This window comes from Neodiprion virginianus, chromosome 2 (assembly GCF_021901495.1).
Source record: "Neodiprion virginianus isolate iyNeoVirg1 chromosome 2, iyNeoVirg1.1, whole genome shotgun sequence".
NCBI lineage: Eukaryota > Metazoa > Arthropoda > Insecta > Hymenoptera > Diprionidae > Neodiprion > Neodiprion virginianus.
In genome coordinates this window covers 12,901,914-12,924,326 of record NC_060878.1, presented here as the reverse complement: position 1 = coordinate 12,924,326, position 22,413 = coordinate 12,901,914, and the positions used below count along the sequence as shown (strand labels likewise).

At 36.8% G+C, this 22,413-nt stretch overlaps 2 protein-coding genes across 3 annotated transcripts; both read right to left on the bottom strand.

The window, feature by feature from the left end:
• Positions 1–139: 139 nt before the first annotated feature.
• Positions 140–14,375, bottom strand: LOC124297659 (solute carrier organic anion transporter family member 4A1). Of its 2 annotated transcripts, XM_046748916.1 has the most exons (12): positions 13,470–14,375; positions 12,119–12,359; positions 9,920–10,088; positions 9,403–9,544; positions 8,485–8,659; positions 7,853–7,955; positions 5,291–5,412; positions 4,772–5,044; positions 3,051–3,252; positions 2,438–2,585; positions 1,851–2,233; positions 140–1,481 (listed from the first exon to the last, which is right to left on the bottom strand). In XM_046748916.1, the coding sequence occupies exons 1-12, from the start codon at positions 13,494–13,496 to the stop codon at positions 1,280–1,282; spliced, it is 2,187 nt and encodes a 728-aa protein (XP_046604872.1). In that variant the 5' UTR covers positions 13,497–14,375; the 3' UTR covers positions 140–1,279. The 2 variants fall into 2 exon arrangements, with proteins under 2 accessions (XP_046604872.1, XP_046604873.1); XM_046748917.1 differs by lacking the exons at positions 9,920–10,088; positions 13,470–14,375 and having other exon boundaries at positions 12,119–12,353.
• A 1,772-nt stretch (positions 14,376–16,147) lies between these two features.
• Positions 16,148–22,380, bottom strand: LOC124299099 (dynein assembly factor with WDR repeat domains 1-like). The gene is made up of 8 exons (XM_046752038.1): positions 22,063–22,380; positions 21,660–21,732; positions 21,293–21,496; positions 20,680–20,802; positions 19,896–20,080; positions 19,671–19,800; positions 18,519–18,817; positions 16,148–18,085 (listed from the first exon to the last, which is right to left on the bottom strand). The coding sequence occupies exons 1-8, from the start codon at positions 22,100–22,102 to the stop codon at positions 17,889–17,891; spliced, it is 1,251 nt and encodes a 416-aa protein (XP_046607994.1). The 5' UTR covers positions 22,103–22,380; the 3' UTR covers positions 16,148–17,888.
• Positions 22,381–22,413: the final 33 nt, after the last annotated feature.

The following is a 22,413-nucleotide window of genomic DNA, read 5'->3' as shown; positions in this document are numbered from 1 at the left end:
AATTCGAAACTTTCACAATTGGTTGGTTTGTGGGGGCTTCTTATAGTCAGGCGTTCATTGTACAGCTGGAACCCGTGTGAATATCAGGATCCGTCGATTCGAAATTTCGTAAACTTATAGTTTTAAAGTAAACTCAGAATTTATCAATAGATATAACCCTGTACTATTCATTTTATATAACTAGTCAGCGACGATTAACATTCATCAAGTCGTGAACACACGCAGTCATTACACAGTTCGATTTAGGAAGAAATTCAATTGAAATGTTCAGGCGTATTTTAAACATAAGAAATAGAGGCAACATACATGATACATATTATATTCATTCTCTCTGCGATGATGAAAGAAAAAATTATTTGCTGTAATGAAATGTGACTGTTACGAATTTTTTTTACTTCGCTAATCGAAGAATGAAACTTGTAGTTTTCTAAATTCTTGAGGCAGTTATCAGTCACGATTTTGTAAAAATTATTTGTCGATAGTGTCTTTTGTAAATTATCCATCCGTAGGTAGAACAAAATCTCATGTTAACAAAAGCATCTTAAAAATTACATTAACAATAATATCTCATACTTACGGAGTTAGAGCAATGCCAGTTCACTTATTTAAAGGGCTTTCCATCGAGGTTCAGATCAATTGTCTGCACCGTACTTTTTAACGTATATTCAATATCCTTTGCTTGGTATTCGCTGTATAAATAATTATTGGCATGACGTAGCCATTTAGGTGACACAAGCACTTAGGTGACAGATTGTACCGACAGTTCTGGTTATACAATATGTAAACAGAAATTTTTATTTCAAGTAAAGAAATGCGACGGAAAACTCTGTGAGATAAGTTTCTGTTTCGAGTAGCAATAAACATTTTACTTTGCTCGACATTCATTGATTTTTGTGTCGGAGGTATCATAAAATTATCGGTTTACGTACAGTATAAATCATTATACATTATAATACTAGATACTTATGTATAGGTTGTGAGTACGTGTGTGCATTCGAAATAGATACTCAATAATTAGTTATTTTCCACACAATAATGAACAACATATTATGTCGACCTACAATTCTATTTTAGAGTTATGAATCATTCCGGAGATCATGCGCTAACAATAATAATAATAGTTTACACACATAATATGCCTATATAATAGTGGAGTTATATAAAATGATTTAAAATGTATGAAAAGAATTGAAATTTTCATTTCTTAACATATCTGTTTTTTGGTCAAATGTTCATGAATTTCTAATATTGTATAAAATCATTTTCAATATCATAATCATTACGATTCTATAGCCGACGAAATTTTCTGATTTGATAGCTGCACAACTTCGATCGGTTCGCTCAGCGCCACAGTCGAAACGGTCTCCTGCCTATTTTCCGTAGTAATTCTTCTTCCCCCTGGCGGTACATAGAACCACCATGCCATAAAGAAAAATAGAAGGGATGCTGCTTTACCTATGAACGCCAGAGCTAACATGTACCTAGAAAAAGAAACATAATGCAAATCATTCCCACGCTGTAACCTCACAATCAATGCAAGAATAGTTAGAACAATATGGCGTCGAGGAAAACCATCAGCTGATCGCCTATAGTAAATTTGGCAAGTACCAAGGGCCAAAAAACACTGTTTCAAGCTGTTGGACTTTGATTGTGTGCTTTTGCTTCGATATAGAGTAAAACATGCGGTGGAAAATGACTTTTATACTTAAATACGAGGCGTCTGAAAGCCAGTGTGGTAGGTATATTCACTGCCGCGAAATGGCGTCTTATAGGTGACTTTATACGGCTGATCTGTCATGAATTGAATTATGTGCAAGCAAAAATACGGGCAAATAAACAAAACTGCTCACCGACTCATGTACCGATTGTCGTAAACGAGGCAAGCCCCTCTGCCCTCGCACGACTCATGCCAAAGGATGCAAGTCTCGTCAATCAGGGTGCCGAAAATCATGGGGGCTGGTATGGTTCCGAGGACTCGAACCTTGATCCACTGTATGCCCAGGGCAAATGACCGTTCCTCGTCGTGGACGACTCTGAGCGTCGATGACAGGGCAGGCATAGTGCAGAGGAATGTCAGAAACATGTTGCAGAAGGCGAGTATCACGAAGGGCCACAGATGGCCACAAGCACTAGGGCACGTTGTGTTTATTGCCTCGTAAGTCACGTGCTCAGAACCGCCATATATCGAGAGATTCGCTGACGGGCCGTGGATGCAATTGCAATTGTTGTAAATCTATGGCGTTAAAATAAAAATACGGCGATAACTTATTGTTAGTAATGATTCGAAAGCTCGAAGGACAGTCCTATACAAATGGTTTTTCATATAGATATTGTATTTTTATGAAACCACTCAAGTAAAAATTTCATATCGTTGAAGAAGAAAACAGTGATTCAACATGATTAGGCGTACTATCAAATATGCTGATTCGACACTCACTTTCAAGTCATTGATCGGCATTTCATCATGGCACCCGGCATGGCACGGCGAATAATACGTAATTCCGTCAGCACCGCAAAGCGGGTCAAATTCTGATTTCGAACATCCGCATCCAATGTTGCAGCTGCTTTCCAGAGACAATGGCTTCCTAGAAGAAAAATTGAAAGTATAAGCCTGAAGTGAAAGTGTTTCCATCAGATTTATCATCGTCGCTTATTATTCCGCACGCAAGTTTTGACGTAGAATGAATTTAAATGTATATCGACAGACTTGAAAAGATTACTCCAAAACTGCTAACAGATAATTTTGAGCTCTGAAAAAATTCTAAAAGAATAATTGAAAACGAAATATTCTTTTTTGAAATTATCAGTTTAGCAGCAAATGTACATGGGTCTAGGCATGAAAAAATTGTGCATGCGTAGTCAACACAGAAACGAGAAATAATGTCATTTTTTTTCTGTTCCCGTTTGAGGAAAAATTTAAGCGAATGCAGCAAGTCCAAAACTACACCAGTATGATACAATACTCATGTTTTTCCTATTTCTGAAATAACCTCGAGTACAAAGAGCTTAATAAAAACAGGAAGAAACAAAGATTGACAATTGCGTTACACCTAGCCGTGTTGTGGTAGGGCACCGTCACTCCAGCAAACTCTAGGTTTGCACAACTCAGAGCGAAGCACATCGTGAAAACGATGCAACCCGCCGTGGCGATCAGACAGAACTTCAAGATGCCAGCGCACTGAAGGTTCCAGTGCTTCACCAGATAACCGCCAAGGAAGGTACCTCCACCTCCAGCTGGGACCGTGACTAATCCTGAAACAAAGAATTTAACTATATCTGGGTCCTCAAATATTCAATAGACGCCAACTGGTGGCAATAAGCCCAGGCGAAAAACATTCTCACAAATTTCTTGTAATTATGTTTAGAAATTTCTCAAAAATGCACCCTATTCTCGGACAGTTTTAGGAAAAATTGCGTACTGTTATGTAACATGTACAAAGATTTTGAAAAAATTCATATCCTTTGGTTATTTCACTTTCCATTGACGGTAAGTACCGCATTATGGAAAATTGAGATGACTTTCTGATGAAAAAGTAGTTGAAATTAATTTTTCTCAATTGCAACTGAAAAATTTCGGATATATGTCTATGTGCATAATGTTTTCAGTAAAACTAGAGGAATGAGAAATTTTTAGAAATTTTAAAGAAATATTAACTTTTTTTCGTAGATTTGCTCAAGTTATGTTTTCGCACTGATTGTAGAATTCAGATATTGATACAAAGTTCCTAAAAGTCATTCACATTTACAATAATTTTTGTCGGAGAATATACGAATTTGAGCGTGGCTAAAGTTATCTGGCGTTGATATAGGTAATCAGCTAATCGTTTTAGACAAATTCAATAGATATCAAGATAGAGAAAACGTCCCGTAGGCTGTTGGTCTTCCATTTTGTGATATTCTATTAAATCGATATGGAGTAAAATAATGGGTGTCCTATATCAAATAAATCTACGGAATATCTCGGAAAAATGATTTTATACAATAGCATATTGTGTTTCAAGTGCGAGAGTGAGCGATTTCCATCGAGTGTGAAATTTGCAGGGTGTGCCACAAAGGTGTATACGAGTCAGCATCGCCCATCCGCACGTGTGTGACATACGATTTTTTTCAACACAAGTTTAATTTCAGAAGAAAGTGAAACTAACACAATAATTTGAAAGAAGTAGATCAAGAGCAATCAAGAGGTCCAGGAGCATTAGTTCGTCCTCATGACAACCTAAACGCGTAAGCGTTAGGATGAGCTCAGTCTAATGACACCATTGGTGGTGCTTAATTTCCGTGCATAAAATGAAGCTATCGGAAGTTGCGCATGCGCCAGCCTCGTTTTACCGTACTGTTTACAAGTGGGGTACCTTACGTACGCTCTACAGGCTTCGAAAATCAAATTTTCAAACCGTGTATTGGGGAAAAAAATTTTGCCTCCAGAAGATGTACAGTATCGAGGGCGATACTTGATGGTTTTACTAAGAAATTTTAGTGTCGACGCTCTGACGAGATCTTGCACCAACTTACAATATTTAATAGGTAATTGTACCGTTCGTTTCGCCTGTAAAAGAGAACATTTTTGTGTTCAAGCCCATTTTCTGGAGATATTGTAAAACCAACCTTCATTGTTAAATACAACATTTAGTCAGTACATTAAATACATATAAAACGGTAAAGCACAAGGTATTATAGAGGTGAAAGTTTTCCGGTTGCCAGCTCGTGGGTTGAAATTTTCCGGTAGAATAGGCGAGCGAGTAGTCGATGGCTGCACATTAGAGTACCTTACCCATAAGCAAAGCCGCCGAACTGGCAGTGACGCTGAACTGATTTTCAATAAGCTTGGGTAGAAAGGCGGCGAACCCGGCAATGAGAAGTCCTTCGCTTGCCCCAGCCAAGTTTAGCATAAAAAATGCCGGATTCTTAAGGAGAGCCGTCAGAGCTTTAGGCAGCTCCTTAAGTTTTGTGAAAACCTCCACTCCACCAGTCCCCGCAGATGAAGGTGTATCAGATTGACACACGTGCGCTTCGGAAACTCGTTCCTTTGCCAACTCTTCTGATCCTGTGAAGAAATTTCTGATAAAAGGTGATCTTTGATAAACTTTCAACTGTCAAGCACTCGGAATAATTCGAAGAAATTGAACCTTTTTCTGGGTGGAAATATTTAAAAAGATTCAACTGTTCGATTACCAGGCAACTTTTTAAAAAACTTTTTATCAAATTTCTAGTCTTGCAGAAACCTTCGTCGAATGCAGAGGCTTGGCATAAACTTTCTAATTAAAGTATCAAAATGTATTTGTATCCTCACCTGGCAGACTTGGCGGAAAAGCCAACAGCGGAATAGCTATAACCAAGGATATCAATCCTGCTGCTAGGAAACCGATCCACCATGCACCGATCCAGACGTTACTATCCGGTGTCATGCCCACCCTAATTAATCACAGATGGTTGATTTTTTGCACGTTCAGCACGTTCAAATCGATTTTGTACCTATATCTATGATTAAAACCAATTGCGTAGCTTCGATCTGCTCCGAATTAAATTATGATTTATATGTCGTTAGGCGATCACCCGGTGTAATGAGATATTCACATGTATAATCCAATATTATTCTACAACTCTTCAATGCCTTCCAACATATGCAATTGCCGTTGCATTCAATCATAAAAGCGGCTCTACGTCCCATATTTTATCCTACATCGATTCAATGTCAGAAAATAAAAGTACAACAGCCTGCGTAATGTTTTCTGTGCTTTCATAATGGAGACATTATGCCCAAACGTTGGATCAGTTGATCAATAACCTCGACGCCATGTTCCCTAACCACGCCGTATGTTGACATTACACTCTTTACGCAAAGTTATGTGGAAATTTTTTTGCTCACAAATATATTTCGAGGAACTTATACCGTGATTTGACAAACCCGTGAGCGAAATTGCGAAAATTTGCAAAATATATAAGGCCCATATAGCTTAGCAAAATCTGCTAATTCATTACGGCTACAGGATTAGTGTGTAACCATCAACTTTTTACACTCTACGCCCAATCGTTAGTCAAGGAACCGGGGCGAATTGATTGATGGGACCTAAAAGAGCTGACTAACCGTCCTGAAATTTTACACAGCTGTTTTAGATCCATCGCTCATCGTCAGGAAAATGCTGCAGCTGATATTCTCGCTCGTTGATGATGCTATGAGCATTGTACAACAATTCAGAGGACATCGAGCAGACGAAATGGAAACGACAATTCATTTCTCTCTATTCGGATAATTCGCAAAAATATTTTTGATCTATTTTTTGAACAGAAATCCAACAAATCAAAAGAAACGTTCTAACTAGGCCTTCAATTAGTACTTTTATTGTATTGGCATTGACTTTTAACTTCTTAACATTGACATTAGTATTTTTGTTGTATTGACATTGAGATTATCTCAACGTGATAATATACTAGCTGCACTATGTTTGATATGGTCATTTTCGAATTTGGTCGCACGCATGGACTAAAGTATTGTGAAATATTTTTTTCATCCAATTGCCGCTACAACTCTAGGCTCCTATTTCAATTTTGAATTTTGCCCCAAGGTTTCTGAATCTACTCATGTAAACAAGACGGGATTTTTAGCAATTCACGGTTAATTTCTTTTTCTACCAATGTGGTGTGTTAAAAAACGTGCACCTTAGGAAATTTCTTACCTGTAGACGTGAGTATTCGATGTAAAATCAACGTATTTGAGGAGGCAAAAATAGACAGTGAAATACCAAAAATCTAATGCTAATCGAATATGAAACTTTAACCGTTTTGATGTCGTTTTTTTGTCTAAGATTCTAAAATCGTCATGGAATACCTACGTTCATGGATGTGAAATTTACTACGATGCAGGTTTTTTGACGCAACACATCAGTAGCAAAAAAAATGAATCGTGAATTGAAAATTCAAAGGCTTTGAGACGGAACTAAAAATTGAGATGGGAACCTCAGATTTCAGCTACATTAAAAAAAATTATTTCGAGACATTTTAGCCCATAGGATCAACAAAGTCGGAAACGACCATATAACGACTACCCTAATAAACACACATGTATACATACATGCAGGTTTCTATGTGCTTCCAGGTATTCTCTGGGTAAATATCGCACGCGTAAATATCTACCGCCCGAGGGAAGAGAAGTGGAAATTTCCCACCGTCATCCCCATTCGGTAATATCAACGTCCCCTCGTCGCAACCATCCATTGCTACGACTCGTAGTGACATATCCGATAATGGGAATAATACAAGGTGTTTACCATAGGCTCAAATTTTCATTTGCGGAAGGGCGTTCATTTCCACCCTTACAAAACTCGCGTATATCCGTAGCTTATATTACCCCAATCCCGCAGGTCAGTGTAATCCACAGTTTATCAGACCGCGATCGAACGTGACGGAGCGAATGATTACATCTCTGATGTCATTACTATTATTCAGTACCCAGCGAAAATCTAGTTTCGGCCAATCACAATTCGCAAGTGATTCACAATTCCTTTCCCTGTACACATGGAAATTTTTCGCCCTCATCCATATAGATGGATCAAATGTTTATAATGTGCTCATCATCAATCTCCGTCAAATTCAGCCACGTTTGGATGTAACGCGATAAGACGTGACACGCATCACGATTCTTTTTCTACCTACACTGTTACACGGAGTGGAAAAATTGATTTTCTGTTTTTGTAACAACTACCCTGAACTTTGTAATTGCTGGAACTATAATGTATGGTGTTGAATAAATATTTTGACAATTACAATTTTTGTCTTTTTTCTTCGCCGCAGGCCTGAAAGATAACAAATAAACCATAGAATGACTAGACGTTTCGTGAATTTCAAATTTACTCACGAGGCTGGGTCGACGACGAGGAAGTCGGTATAAATTTGGAGTAATTCGCCTCCGATGACGTATCCCAAGGCTGGTCCGAGTATAGCCATGGTGTAGTAAATACCTAGAATCAATATTTTATAATACGTGTGTACAAGTACGCTCAAAGCAATTATAACTTGATCATGCAATTTCTGCAGTCTGCATGAGTGAACGTGGTGGCGGATACGTAGTCACAGTAATCCAATGATCGTCAGACCAGAACCGTTGCATTATACCGTGAGTTTTTCTAACAGCGAAACGGTTCGTGCGCCTGATTCAGACAACCGGAGTTACAGCTCATGCTCATCCGGTTGCCTGCGTATCAGGCGCGCGGATCGTTTCGCTGTTAGAAAAACTCACCGTAAAGTAAGTGTACCAGTTATTGACACGTTTAAAGCCAATTATTGACCCTTTTATTTTCTAAAATTATAAATCGACGGCAAAAAATGTAAATTTCTCGATGAATAAAACGTATTACTAGAGGGTTCGATAAATTAATTTTTTGATCATTTTAGAATCAACGATCGAACAGATACGACCAAAAAACGTCAATAATTAGGACAGGGCCAATAACTGGTACGCTTACCTTATATAGCTTGTGCCAACCGTACCAAGGTAAACCGAAGACATTTTCTTCGAGACATTTTCATCAATGTACGTCACTCCAAGAGTGAAAAGCGGCGCAGCTCCAGCCCCGTGTAACAGCTGAGCGAGCAAGAAGATGGCCAGGTACAAACCACGCGGAGCTTCCAAGTCGGTTTCCTTGGATGCACTGTCGCATGCCGCCTGAAAGTTGCCGTTATGCGTGCGTTAAAGAAAAACTTCCTGTTTTAACCATGAATTCAATGTGTCGTGTTCTACACCTTTTTCTAGTGAAAACAAGCCTGGAAAATTTCTTAGACGTAGTTATCGAGAAAAATTAGGTATTATTTATCGTATAGTTTGAGTTATTTTGACAATGCCTGAGGGATTTCAAGGAATTTTATAGAGCTGGAAAGGACGCGTATTGTTTCGGAAATTGATTTTCTGTTAAAATGTGAAAAATTTCGAGTAGTCAAGTTTCTGATAGTTTCTGGTCACGTCGAGATCGAGGTTAAAATCCGACCAATTTGTAAAGAAAACTCATATTTTTTCAATACTTTATTGTACCACGCATCTGAAGATATCATAGCACTGGTTTTTCAGAACCACGTTATGAAAAACTGGAATGGATTTATGAGAGAAATTGGATATTTTCAGGATACTGTGATAATCAATTTTTTGAAATGCGGCTGAAAAAATGTGGACATATCTGCAAACGAATATTTTCAGCGTAATACTCATATTATGAAAACATTGCCAAATTTGAAAATAAAATTTACCAAAAAATTATCAGAAAAACTCACACAACATCGGGTATTTATATTCTGAGTAGGTTTGTAGAAATTTTCAACGTTTCTGAAATATTTGATCCCAGAGGAGTAATGAAATCTATTCAAACTGTAATATTTAGTGGTTGTAATACTGTAAAAATAAATGTTTTCCCGCACCGTTTGCAGCGCTGAAGTATTCGTGACTCGTTGGCAGAGATTCTCATATTGACGACCCGCTCTGTAGGTACCGACTAAGAAATGTGGCGATGCGAATAACAAGCAACCTAGACTCAGAACGAGGACACCGATTCCAATATACCTGCATAAAATGAACAACACAATTTATCAATATAATAAAATATAAACAAAGACGCATCGTATGATTTTACGGGCAATGGTTCGTGCCAGGAATTCTTACTGAATACTTAAAATATCAGCTACAATGGCAATATGGCGTCAAACTGGGTGATCAGCTGATCTCTTTAGCCCTGTTTTGAGCTGCATTAAATAATCATGAATGGATAGAAGCCTTCGTGCAAGTAGTTACACTTCTCTTTTGGTACATTTTGTTGGTAAAAAAAGAATTATACGTCCAAAAACCAGTCTTATTATTAAATGTGAGCCGGTTAGTGTGTAGTTCTATTTTCTCGCACCGGACTACATAATTCGAATTTTTATAGTGAACAGAACTGACCTGGGCTTTGAGGCGTTTGATCGTCCGCCTAGGTACGTGATAGGAACAAGGAGTAGAAAACTGGCGATGTCATATCCACCGGCTATAAGCCCCGTTTCAGAAGACCTAAGCCCAAATTTTCGCTCTATCGTTGTGATGACAACGTTGACGAAACCGTTAACCACCATTCCTGAGGCACAAAATCAATCAAATTTCGTTTATCAAAATACTACAATTTATCTTTTGTTTGTGTGAAAATTGATTGCAGAATCAATGCTTCTTCGATAAAAAGTTTCATAGACATTGCTAGTCGGTATACATGTCGGAAAAACAAAAGTGCACGATTGAAAAATCCATCAAATCATTTCACACAAATTCAACCTTAACACAATATTTAACCATGTAAATTGATTGGCTAGGTGACATTCATGAATTTATGTTTAGCATATTGGCTTTAAATAATATTTTCAATCCACCTTAAATCCTAGCAGACTTGTCGTTAGTTTTCATCCGGCAATAAAACAAACACGAGTCGACAGTATGCTACCGAGTTTAGATTATGCGTTTATCTTCCCTTCTCTTTCCTGCAGTCTGTTGCAGATGCTAGAACCAGCAATTGAAACTGTGCAGTCTGTGAACAGCCGGGTCACTATTGTTTGTCAATTAACATAAACTTCTTCCAATTAGGATCTATAAAAGATTGCATCGGGCATTGCTGTCATACACTTATACGAATTAGAATTTTATTTTCAATGCTTCATTCACATGCGAATATGTAACGGGACGGGTTGTGCAAACCCTTGCGAAGAGGCCCTCGCCACTTGCCAATCAACCGACTAACGAGTTTTAGCGACAAAATTGTGCTGTTCGGCACTTATCACGCCTACAGCAAGCGTAATAAAATTCGGTTCCCACTTATCGCTCGGGTATAAAGCCTTCGGAAATTGATTTTCAAACAGGGTTCAAAGTTCGAGGGGGACAAAGCTGTGCACGCGTAAAGCAAACATGCAGCCCTTTATAACCTAAGGAACAGGAAATGACGCACAAAAACGTATACATACCCGAGTGTATGTCCATATACATATATATATATATAGATGTATAGAGCTATGTACCACGGGTAGAAGAACGACAAGCGGTTTATAATGAAAGAGAGAAGTCTTACAGGAGGTAGTACGCAATCAACTGTAGCTATTGTGTACATACGTAGAGCACCAGTCAATGATCGGTTGTTTCGCTTCCAAAGCAATTTCGATTGCAGACGTTTAATTATACCGCTTTGATATAGCAATGGCACAAACCCTTCAGGCCCTAGGGTACTCTGGCATCAAATCCGGGGGGGGGGGACTGGGCGAGAGAATGCCTATGGCACATTATAAGCGGACAATTTGCACCAGGTATTGGCCTGTGCGTGATATATTATAGCTGCTGCTAGATACTCGATGTTTTGTACCGCATTGGAATAGGAGTATACCCGATGAAATGAAACGCGAATGATGTAGTTCATTTTTATTTCTACTGATTTTGTCCTAGGATCCCTTTTTGCTCATTTTTCCCCATTTTCCCTCAAAATTTCATTTCACCACGATTTTCGCTTTACTTTTGATCTCTGGTGAAATCAGCATGGATTCAGAGATTCTGAAGCAATATGTGCGATTGGAGCAAAGTGAGCGAATTAATACCATGGAGTAATGAAAGAAATTGGTAAAAATGGATGAAACAGTCAGGAAAAAGAAGCATACATTGGTTATACGATAGAAAGGTCAAGATGCAGAATTATCAAAAACGAGATGAAATCTTATTTGTAGAATTTCCAAATGTATCATGTAAAAGTATAGGAACATCAAAATGCGAAATGGTAAGAATATATTAGAAGTTTAAGGAAACATATGCAAAGCCAAAATACAACTTCACCATAATAAGTGATGAAACGTATAGAAAATATGCAATTTTATACAAATATATATATGTTTTGGTTTCTATTATTCGACTTTTTACGTTTTAATGCTAGAATCCGTGTGTGGCTTGGGTCTTCGCAATTTTGAATATTCGGTGTTGGGACAATTCTAATTTTTAACTTTTTTACTTTTTAACATTATAGTTCCACCAGAAAGGCAAAAAGATTGCCACAGTTTAATTATGTGTTATGACTACTTCATTCACCTGACAACGGACTCAGCTATTCACTATCAGTTATCTATGTATGTCAAGATAATTTACCTTGCACTGCGCCGGCCCAACAAAGCCAAAAAAGTGCCCATTTCGCTGTGCGAAACTTTTGCAGACAGTTCGGCCTCAGCCAAAACCATCCGCATTTTTGTTGCACCGCTGTATTTTCAGGAGGCAGGGTTTCATTGTCGATTTCCAGTCGCGCTTCAGGCTTCTTTGGAAGATTATCGGGAAATGTTTCTGATGGTATATTTGCTGAGACGGTTTCGAGCACGTCCGACGACATCGCCGACTGAAGTTGTAACATAAGCGTAAAGAAAGAAAAAGAAAACTGTACAATAATGATAACTTACGTACAGCATGTTTTGTATAAATTTTTAACCGAACAATTACATTACGGGAATTTTTTCTGCTATTACTTTTGGTACATAACTACTTTACAGATTATTTCGTTTACATGGAAATCGTACAAGCATACAATTTCTACGAAATGTTGATACACGAATATATACGATAGATATACGAACATTACGATCGGTAAGACTAGGAGATGAAAATAGTTTATGGACCAGTATTTAGCGAAGAAAGATAAATTGAGTCAATAAAATAGCATTTCGCCGAATCGTGAATTGGCGGAAAAAAAATTTAAACGTGATTTATGGTCTGGTAAATTAATTATCTTTACGTTTTTCTCTGCTCCGAACTTACGCCAATAATACAAGACACTGCACCATGATCTTGTATGGTGCATTTGTTTTTACCACGAAAATTAGGAATCCGTCCAAATTTATCATACAGTCTAATGCTCCAAAACTGTTTATAATAAACGGGAGAAAAACCGGCTTTTTACAAACGGAATAAAACCTTGAGGATTTAATTGCGCAACGGTAGTTATATAGACAGCAGTTTTTGGATTAAAAATTACAAGGATTATAGTGAAGATTATTTATTGGTATTATAAATCCAAAGAAACAGACTGACGAGAAAAAGTTAAAGGAACAAAATATCGAGAAATAAAAAACTACTTAAAAATGAAATATTAAATCTGAAGCCTACGCACCTACAGAACTAAACAGATGATCGCAACGGACTTGTAAATTGACCGAGACAACTTATTACAAATGTATGTTTGAACAGGATACGAATTATTATACATATAACTTGAGTAAATTATTATTACATTGATGCTGATAAATGACCGTATATGAGTTAAATCATAACACACGATTTATAAATCGTATTTACATGTAAATAACTCTCTATAAAAATGATTACATAATAAAATTTTGACAAAGTTTCAATTATGCGAGAATATAAATTAGTTGAAACGAATATGTAAAAAAAAATAATCATACGTTATATATCCATTTCTATAAAATTATGAATACTGATATACACTTACATTGCTGAACGCGAATTTATCCCTCATCGTTAAATCGCAACTGCAAAATTCCGTGGCCAAAATGAATCACAGAAGTTGATTAAACATATTACTGTATGTTCAAAAAAATTATAAACATATTATACAGCACTTTAATTACCGACGGAGTAAAACAAACGATCGAAAAACAAAGTTGATAATGTAGTTAATTCCGACACAAAAATTTTTCAAATTTTTCACAAGTACACACAAATTACACCTGTTACTGTATGTTAAAAAAAAATTAAAACCATATTCTGCGGCACTTTCATTACCGATGGACTAAGACAAAAGATCGAAAAACAAGTTGGTACCGTAGCTAATTCTGACACACAACTTTTTCCACTATTACATTGGCACACGCAATACAACTATTATTTTTCATTTTATTACAATATTGATTATTATAAAAAAATAACAAGAAACCGGATATTTTCTTGAGAACACAACATCAGCAAACCAGCCTGCAAGATATCTATATTTTGCGTAATCGTTACCGCGGTGTTCGACAAGGTTGAACGAATCATATTTTTTCAAAGACGCTTGGTATTTACCAAGGATTAAATGATCTTCTACACGCGTGATTTCCAGTTTTTATAACCTTTCAGATAAGCTGCTGACATACAGTCGTTTGGTACTTAAATAACTGCTCAACTTCTCGAGTGGTTCGAGTCACCTCGCAAGTTCGTTAAGTTAGCAAAATTCAGGTTTGTAGTTTTCTTCTTCACGGCCGGTTCGACGATTAAAGTCCTGTGGCAAATTACGTGGAAAGACGTTGTGAACCACACCAATCGTCGCACTAATTTCACGGCGCATCTTTCGCACTTCCGCCTCCACAGACGCCCGTGTGGCTCAGCGTGTCAAGCGCAACTGACTGACTGAGTAACGTTCGCCTGCATCGGAAAGTAAAAGGCGAAAAGACCGCGCACGGTGCTATCCTCGTAACTACATACTTACCCACAAATTTCAAGCGGTACGCAGTCGAGACTCGTGTTTATTCTTTGTTGCCGGTTTAAAATATGGGGCGGGGATAAAAAACTGGAATTGTCGATTGATCGGAGGACCAAAATAACGAATTATCATAGAGGCGAAAATCTTGTTTGAGAAATTTGATAAATGTGAAGAGTCCAAGTATGGAAAGTTGTAAATCATAGAAAGTCGAAATACAGACTGGCAAAATATAGAAAGGTCAAAACATAGAACGACGAAATTTACAAGTTTTATACGATTCTGACGACACTACAGTTCAACATTCTATGCTTTTACTTTTTCACACTTTTACTTTCAACATTTTTAAATCGTATAAATTGAGTTTTCGCTTCTTTAAAATCTCGATATTGTGGACCTTCAATTTTTTCATTTTTCATCTACATTTTTAATCTCACTTAAAATATTCTCATCTAATTCCACGCGGATCAAAAAGACGTGTTTGTAGAGCCAATGATTGACGCATCTTCAACATACAGCCTTACAACTTTGGCCTCACAATATTCAATTCAGATCTTACAATCAGGTGAATAGTCGCCATTTTGATGCAGACTTCCTCCCAATTCTGACATCGAATTTATTCTTTTGTCGACTTTCTTCGCCATATTTGAATCACTAACAAAATTGTCGTCGGCATTCCGATCACTGCAATTGTTCGTTATCGTGTTTCAGTTTGTCACCAATTCAGCGTCTTTGACATGTTCATATTTGAAGTATATTTTTTTCACCTTTTGAAAAAAAAAACGGAAGACTGAAATTGGGACAGACTGTGTTTGCTGTGCAAATTTCAGGATTAGCTTAAGGAATGTTGACCGTGGAAACTGAAATGAGGTCAGTCAGCTGAACAGGTTTAACATTGTGAAGTGAAATGCCGACAGTTCGCTGCGTGAGGCGATGTTATACTTGAGCACATTATTATGATTGCAGATTTTCGGATACCGACTCTGGACCGGACAGTAAAGTGCAATGTCCTTCGTCATACAAAAATTTAGACATTGTTATATTGATTTGCATCTGCAAACAGTTTCTCTTTGCACCAGCTTACCGAAGATGCAAGAAAGTTTTTTTTTTAATTTTCATCGATTTCAAATATCGCAAGCGCTGTTCCACTATTTGTAAATTATTTGATCCCAGTAGAAAAATATATTTCCTTACTCCGTACAGGCATAATCGAGCAAAACAAAAGCTTTTCCATGAATCTTCTTTAATGAAAGCACAAAATACATATATAACTCGACATTTCTATTTACCTGATAATTGGACAGATTCGTTATTCTGATACTGCAAGACGAATGAAATACGTAAAAGTTTACACCTAGTTGTAAAATATTTCGACACGAAATCGTCTTATCTACGATTAGATATTATGATTTATTATAAGCTCATTTGATATTGTTATTGTCCTTATTATTGTTATTATTATTATTGTTGTTGTTATGAGATACGGTCCTCAGAGATGATCGGAGCGAATGAGGTCTAATGGCCGCCTCCCTTGGCACAGTATAAGACCTTAACTGGATAATATATCACGCCTTTGCTTCATATTATGATGCACTGCAACGTGCCAGAATACACAAACGGTGGATAAACGGTCCTTTTAGGCTCCAATGGATAAAGACGATGATCGTCGCTGTCCTGCAAACATGTGCATGTCCCACGCAGCTGTACAACATAAATGGCATATTAATGAATTCATACCATCAAGAAAAATATACGGTAGGAAAATCAGAGTGTCTCGTGTCAATGACACATAAAATTCCCTGACATTTCCCGGTTTTCAAAACTGAATTAGACATTTTTCCAAGACTCTTTTCGACCTAACTTTACTAACAAAGTCACTTTTAAAAATTAGTTAGAAATTGGACATCAGATGTTTCCAAATTAAGTTAACATAGTCGAATTTTTCTTTCAGTTCAATCTTACTCAAACTCAATTACCAAATATATCAATAAATACTCCAATTTCAAGAAACTACAGGAAGGTTAGGATTAACCATTCTTTCTTAGCACGAAGGTGGAAACATTAATCTGACAGAATTAACTTTTTTTTAGTACTTGTTTATATTTTTCATAAATTTTACATAGTGCTCAACATATATTTATCAATTCTTGAAATTCCTCTGAAACCATATTTTTTGTAATTTATATACCCTTTGTACATTACTTCCTCAATTATGTCACGAAGAGTAATGTTCTACGTTTTAAAGAATCGTACATTAGTGAGGAAGAAAATACAAAAATTCCAGGATACAAGTCCGAATTCCCTGATCTTTAACGGTTTTTTCACACACGTGCAAATTTCCTGACAATTCAAATTCCCTTGAAAGCTATACGCTCTGAAAATACTTTTGTCATCATCAATATGAATTAAAGAGGGTCACTAAAGATTTTGGCCTTAATGATTATCGATTCGCATCATTTCAAATTCAAAGATACATACACGCACCCAATTGGTTACATCTAAAATCGGTTGATTCATTCGAGAATATGAATAGAATAATCTGGAGAGACGTTATTTATTATGATTCATTTCATTGTACGAGTAAATACACGTTAATAACACGTTAATAATAATATCTACATTGGAATCAACGCAAAATATTTCACAATCAGATCATCGCAGTTATGGAATGCATAGGTATTAAATTATAGCTGATCAGAATATTACGCTTCGATATCCTGATTAATAAACTACGAGGTATTGTTAATTTGAGCAATCTAATGACTATACATGCCTGTTTCACACTATTAGAACCGTATTCTGGATCTGATAATGTTGATCTGAATGCGTATAACGTAGCTGTCACAAAACACATGATATTGCATTGACATGGACAGTGCGAATTTAGTTAATTTACAACAAACGGCGACTTATATATTTAACCATGCAGTATTGGGTTCGAAAATATTGAAAGAAGCCATCTGGTGGTAAAAAGTGGAATTACAACCGAGACGTATTAAACAATAAAATTAGTAGCACAACAAAAGTGTGGCCGCATGAACAAAAGTTTTTGCTGATTTGTATTCACATAATTTATAGTTAAAATCGAAGCTGAAACGATTAGTTTGTTATCCATTTACGCAGCGCCATATTTGTTTAACCACAGCTGTGCTTTGGATAGCAATTATAACTATACGAATGGTTTTTTCAAACGTTATACACCTAGAGACATTATAGACTGTGTAACTATAACTAATTACTTTCTCTATGACTCCATGTACAGAAGTATTTCAAATATACTTGTACTTGAATGAATTTCCAATCACATCATTCTTTCCTGACGTACATTTCGCTTTATGTACGTACCCATGATAGTTCGCTATATTCACTACAGGAGATATACATTCATGAAGTTGTATAGCACCGTTGACCAGGATCGAACTGCTACAAGGCATCGACCTGGAACCAATCGAGTCACCTCCAGATCATGCAAGTGTTATCCTTACTTGCAGTTACTATTGTGTCTCCGGTGTATGAAAATGCGCAGCTGAAAACGTCGTCGGTATGGCCGTTCAGCGTCTGTACGCAACATCCGGTTTCAAGAGACCACAATCGAGCGGTTCGGTCCATCGATGATGTTAGTAATTGATGGCCGTTTGGACTGAAGCACACTGCTTGCAAAATAAGAATCGCATAAGTAACAATTCACAATCGAGAAAATAATTACATTGACAGAAACTTTTCTATAGCTAGCACTCATTGTGTAAATATATTCTATCAATATTACAGGTCAACAGAAATTTTAATTCTATACATCGAATAATGACGAAAATCGTCCTTTATTACTGATGAAGTTTGCTTTTTTCTTTTTTACGTTGATAAATAAGTCTTGAAGTTTTTGGTTTATATTAGTATAGGCAGCCGGTAGCAGCACGTTGAAATGAAACGCAAACTATATCTAATAAAACTATTTTTTGTTTTATTAGTTACGTGGAACAAATCAAAATTTGATGTCTCGAACCCAGACTCAAAATTCGTGTTGAACGGTGTAATTAGATTTGCCGATTAGAAATGTTTGTCCACTGTATACAATAATTATCTTACCCTTAGATACTTCCTCACGATGCCCAGACATGACAGCGATTTGTTCAAAGTTGGCAGAAAGATCCCAAACTCGAACAGTTGCGTCGCTGCTGGCAGTGGCCAATTTTTTACCCTTGTTGTCGAAGCTCAGATCCAAAACCTCGTCCTCGTGACCGCGAATCGTTGCTAGACAAGAATTCATCCGGGCGTCCCAAACCTTGGCAGTTTTGTCCATGGAAGACGAAGCGATCAGCGAACAGTCAAAATTGTAGTGACAGTTCGATATTTCTTCGTAGTGACCTGTCAAGACGCTCGTCCGTCTAGAGAGGAGCGATTACATTTATTTCTGATGATTGCTTGTTCAAGTTTCTCCAAGATCAAAATGCCTCAACTACTATTATAAATCGTGTCGATAAATCGAACCACCTGGGTTGTTAAATCCAATAAGTCAACGAATAAAAATATTATGGGGCGTTGATTAAGAAGCGTCGAAACGGTTGGAATTTCTTTCAGTCAAGCAGTTCTCATTCATTATTCTACCAAATTTTCGAGGCAAAGTTATCCACAGCTATTATGTGCTGAAAAACGCAGTCACAAGTTTCTATCCTAACTCAATTTCAACGCGCCACGGTATCATCAAAAATTTTCCGAACAAATTCAAAATAATTCCTGAAACATCTTTGGTTTTGAATTTTGTTTCTTGTGCTTGTCACTATTTGAAAATTTTAAATGCGTTTAAAATTATGTTGGCCATGAGTGATTATAGACCGAAAAACCCGAAGCGTGGGATACGTTTATCACAATTTTTAACGGATTTTAATTATTCAAATATCTTTAAACTCGGAAAATGTTGTGAGATTGCCTGGGAATTATTTGAAACGTTTGGAAACGTTTTTAACAGAACTCTGCCGAGTTAAAGACAAACAACGGAATCAATTACGCCGAAACTACGTTTTTCAACGCATACCAGTCAACGACATTGCCCACAGATTTGATGAAACGATGAACCAGGCGTCATTGAAGACAGAAAATTCCACCCCTCCAAAGCTTACACGGAGAATGTTTGCGCATTTTATTCGCCGAGTTATTGGACTTTTCTTGGAAAGTTCGAGCCCAGGTGCCTTGATTCACAGAAATGACATTCGTGTCGTATCCATCATCAAATAGACTCACTGCATGGTTCGAGTGTCCCAAACGCTTACAGTTCCATCAAACGCGCCTGTGATTACCTCATTACCATCGTTGTTGTAACGAAGAGCTATCACCTCTGCAGTGTGTCCTTTTAAAGTACCTAATTCTTGACCTGCAATAGAATTCAAACCATCAATATGGATTCATCATGGATGGAACCATAAGACCAAGAATTTTGATATGCTGCAAAGTTTTGCTCAAACTTGCCAGATCCTAAATGAAAAATTTTCGCCGTGGCGTCCATCGAGGCAGTAGCCACGCGGTTTTGTGTCGGCGAGAATTGAACAACCACAACTTCCGCGTCGTGGCCCCACATGCTGAGCAAACAGTGCCCAGTTTGAGAGCACCATATGTTTGCAGTCTTGTCGAAAGATCCGGTCATTATTTTGTCCCTGCAATGATGTTGTGCTATTTGCAACTACATGGTAATTTTTTTTTCTCCTTTAAAACCGTACAATTTCAAAGTCGAATTTGTAATTTGTTTTATCACTTTTTTTATTTCATTATACCTATCGAAAAAAGCATTTATGGTTTTCTCTAAATTTTTTATCTCAACTTGTTCTTTTATTAAGAATTTAAAAGAATGATCCATTTCGACATTTCAAATGAATATACTGAAAAGAGTGAAAGTTTTTTTTACTTGAATCATAGGTACATAAAAATAAATACGAAGAAATTACATCTTTTCGAAATCACCAAATTTATAGGATCTTAAACATCAAAAATCCTTTTCCATCATGATGATCTCGGTTAATTTTATTGCCAAAAACATTTTGAAAAGTATTGATAGTTTGAGAAATTTTAAGCTGATCACGCGTTACATTTTTACTATTTTTGTATATTTGGACTTGGTCAGATTTTCAAAAAACTCGATAGAATTGAAATTTAACAAAAAATGCTTCGTATGCATAGTTCATTTCACACATTCTGTACCTATTGTACGTGTATCTAAAATATTCGTCAACGATTACTGATGCGCGCAATAACTCACGCCTTGGGATTGTTGAAGGATACTGCGTACACTACGTTCTTGTGGCCTTCGAGAGTAAGAAGCTCCGTTCCACTGTCAATGTCCCAAACTTTACAAGTTCGGTCATAGCTGCCCGTCAGGCATCTGCATGCAAATAAAAATACCTAGTTATTTACAAAGACTGATCTTGATCATTCTCGTTAGAGAATCTTTTAGCCATGCCTTGGTTGGAATTTCCATTCAAAACGATGGGGCGAAAACCACGGAAGTGGATTTTTCTTTCAATTTAATGAGTAATTTTGAAAATTTTTGTGAATCATAACTTTTCAGAACGAATCACAAATTTTCGACGACAAATTTCCACGATGGTGAATTCGATAAAATAAAACTCAAACTATAAATTGCTATAATTGTTAGCTACGTACTTTATTCCATTATAAACTAACATTATTCGTCAGGGGATCGGAAAAAAACATTAATAAAAGAGAAATCGAGGATTGTTATCGGTTATGTATATACATGAAAATTAGACAGAATCATGCATCCAGTATACGTATATTGCAGGTCTTGCAGAAGCCTGTCGGACAGTATACTGGTGAACTTATTCGTTACCTTGTCAAGTATAATTAAGTACCTTTTACCTAATTTATCAAACGCGATGTTTGTCAGAGGTAGCAGATGAGTTTGCAGGGTCTTGTACTTGTAGTAACGCTTAAAATTCCCATCACAGACCTTGGACTGAAGTTTCTGCAATGTTTCTACCAACTGCTCAGTTACACCATCAGTTATGATCGGCTCCGCAGCTTTTATACTCTCAGCTAGGGCTTTTACGTCTGTGCTGCAATGTGCATCACAAAATTAAAGAAACTGATTTTGCAATAATTAGAATCTAATTTGTTTTCTGAATCAGCAGTATCGAGAGAATTGGATCACGTAATTTCACAACTTAATTGACATACTAATATCATATTAGTAGTAACATAGCTAAAAAAAAGAATTACTTAGCAGTCAAATCCAAAAGATCTATCATCTTCGTTTTGATATTTCCGCCTTGCTGGTACTCAAGAGCTATACCTGAGAAAACGACAGAAATTGATTTTAACGCCTATTCATGTGGCTGCATATGTATAATATGAAGGTTGTTGTCATACTAACTAGGAGATTGCATGTATAGCTGTTTTTTGAAACTTTAAAATTTGTTTGCCTTGATTTATTCTTGCAGATAATATAACGCGACAAGCTTGAGAAGCCATGTTATGATATGCATAATAAATATTGATGAAATATGATCTTCAACATTCAAAACGTTTTGCTGTATAAATTGCATATTATACACAATTCAATAAATACGACTTTCTTACATACCCTGCATTATGTATGAGTAGTGTTAATTATGCAGCTTACCTGGCGGAAAGTAGCGAAGTAAAAATTTTAGTAACTTCATTTACAATGCGATTTGTAAATTAATGTCACAACAAATACGTTGCCAGATTGACCGTGTTTCGATCAGCAATTTGTCTTAAAAATTAAATTAAAGCCTATGCAACGACGACCGATCAATGCGAAATGCAAGACAAAGTCTGAAATCTCCTTTCACTATATTCAGAAAACAATTCATGTTGCTAAGGTTTGCTTGGTCGATTTCATTCCCGCCATATTTTCATCACTCTGTGCATTCTACGCAGACTTATTTGAATTTTCATAATTTATAATTGAAAATGGCGTTGAGGCGCAGCCAATCAAATACTTTCCAGT

What these genes read in the sequence shown, in the direction of transcription:
- LOC124297659 (XM_046748916.1), bottom strand. Translation starts at nt 13,496, where the DNA reads ATGAGGGATAAATTCGCGTTCAGCAAT. An exon ending in AATGTCTTCGGTTTACCTTG is followed by an intron (nt 7,956 to 8,484) that starts GTACGGTTGGCA and finishes TATTGATTCTAG; the next exon opens with GTATTTACTACACCATGGCT. An exon ending in CTCGTCGTCGACCCAGCCTC is followed by an intron (nt 5,413 to 7,852) that starts GTGAGTAAATTT and finishes GTGATTAATTAG; the next exon opens with GGTGGGCATGACACCGGATA.
- LOC124299099 (XM_046752038.1), bottom strand. Translation starts at nt 22,102, where the DNA reads ATGAAGTTACTAAAATTTTTACTTCGCTACTTTCCGCCAG. An exon ending in ACTTCGCTACTTTCCGCCAG is followed by an intron (nt 21,733 to 22,062) that starts GTAAGCTGCATA and finishes TCGTTTTCTCAG; the next exon opens with GTATAGCTCTTGAGTACCAG. An exon ending in TCCTTCAACAATCCCAAGGC is followed by an intron (nt 20,081 to 20,679) that starts GTGAGTTATTGC and finishes ACATCATTGCAG; the next exon opens with GGACAAAATAATGACCGGAT.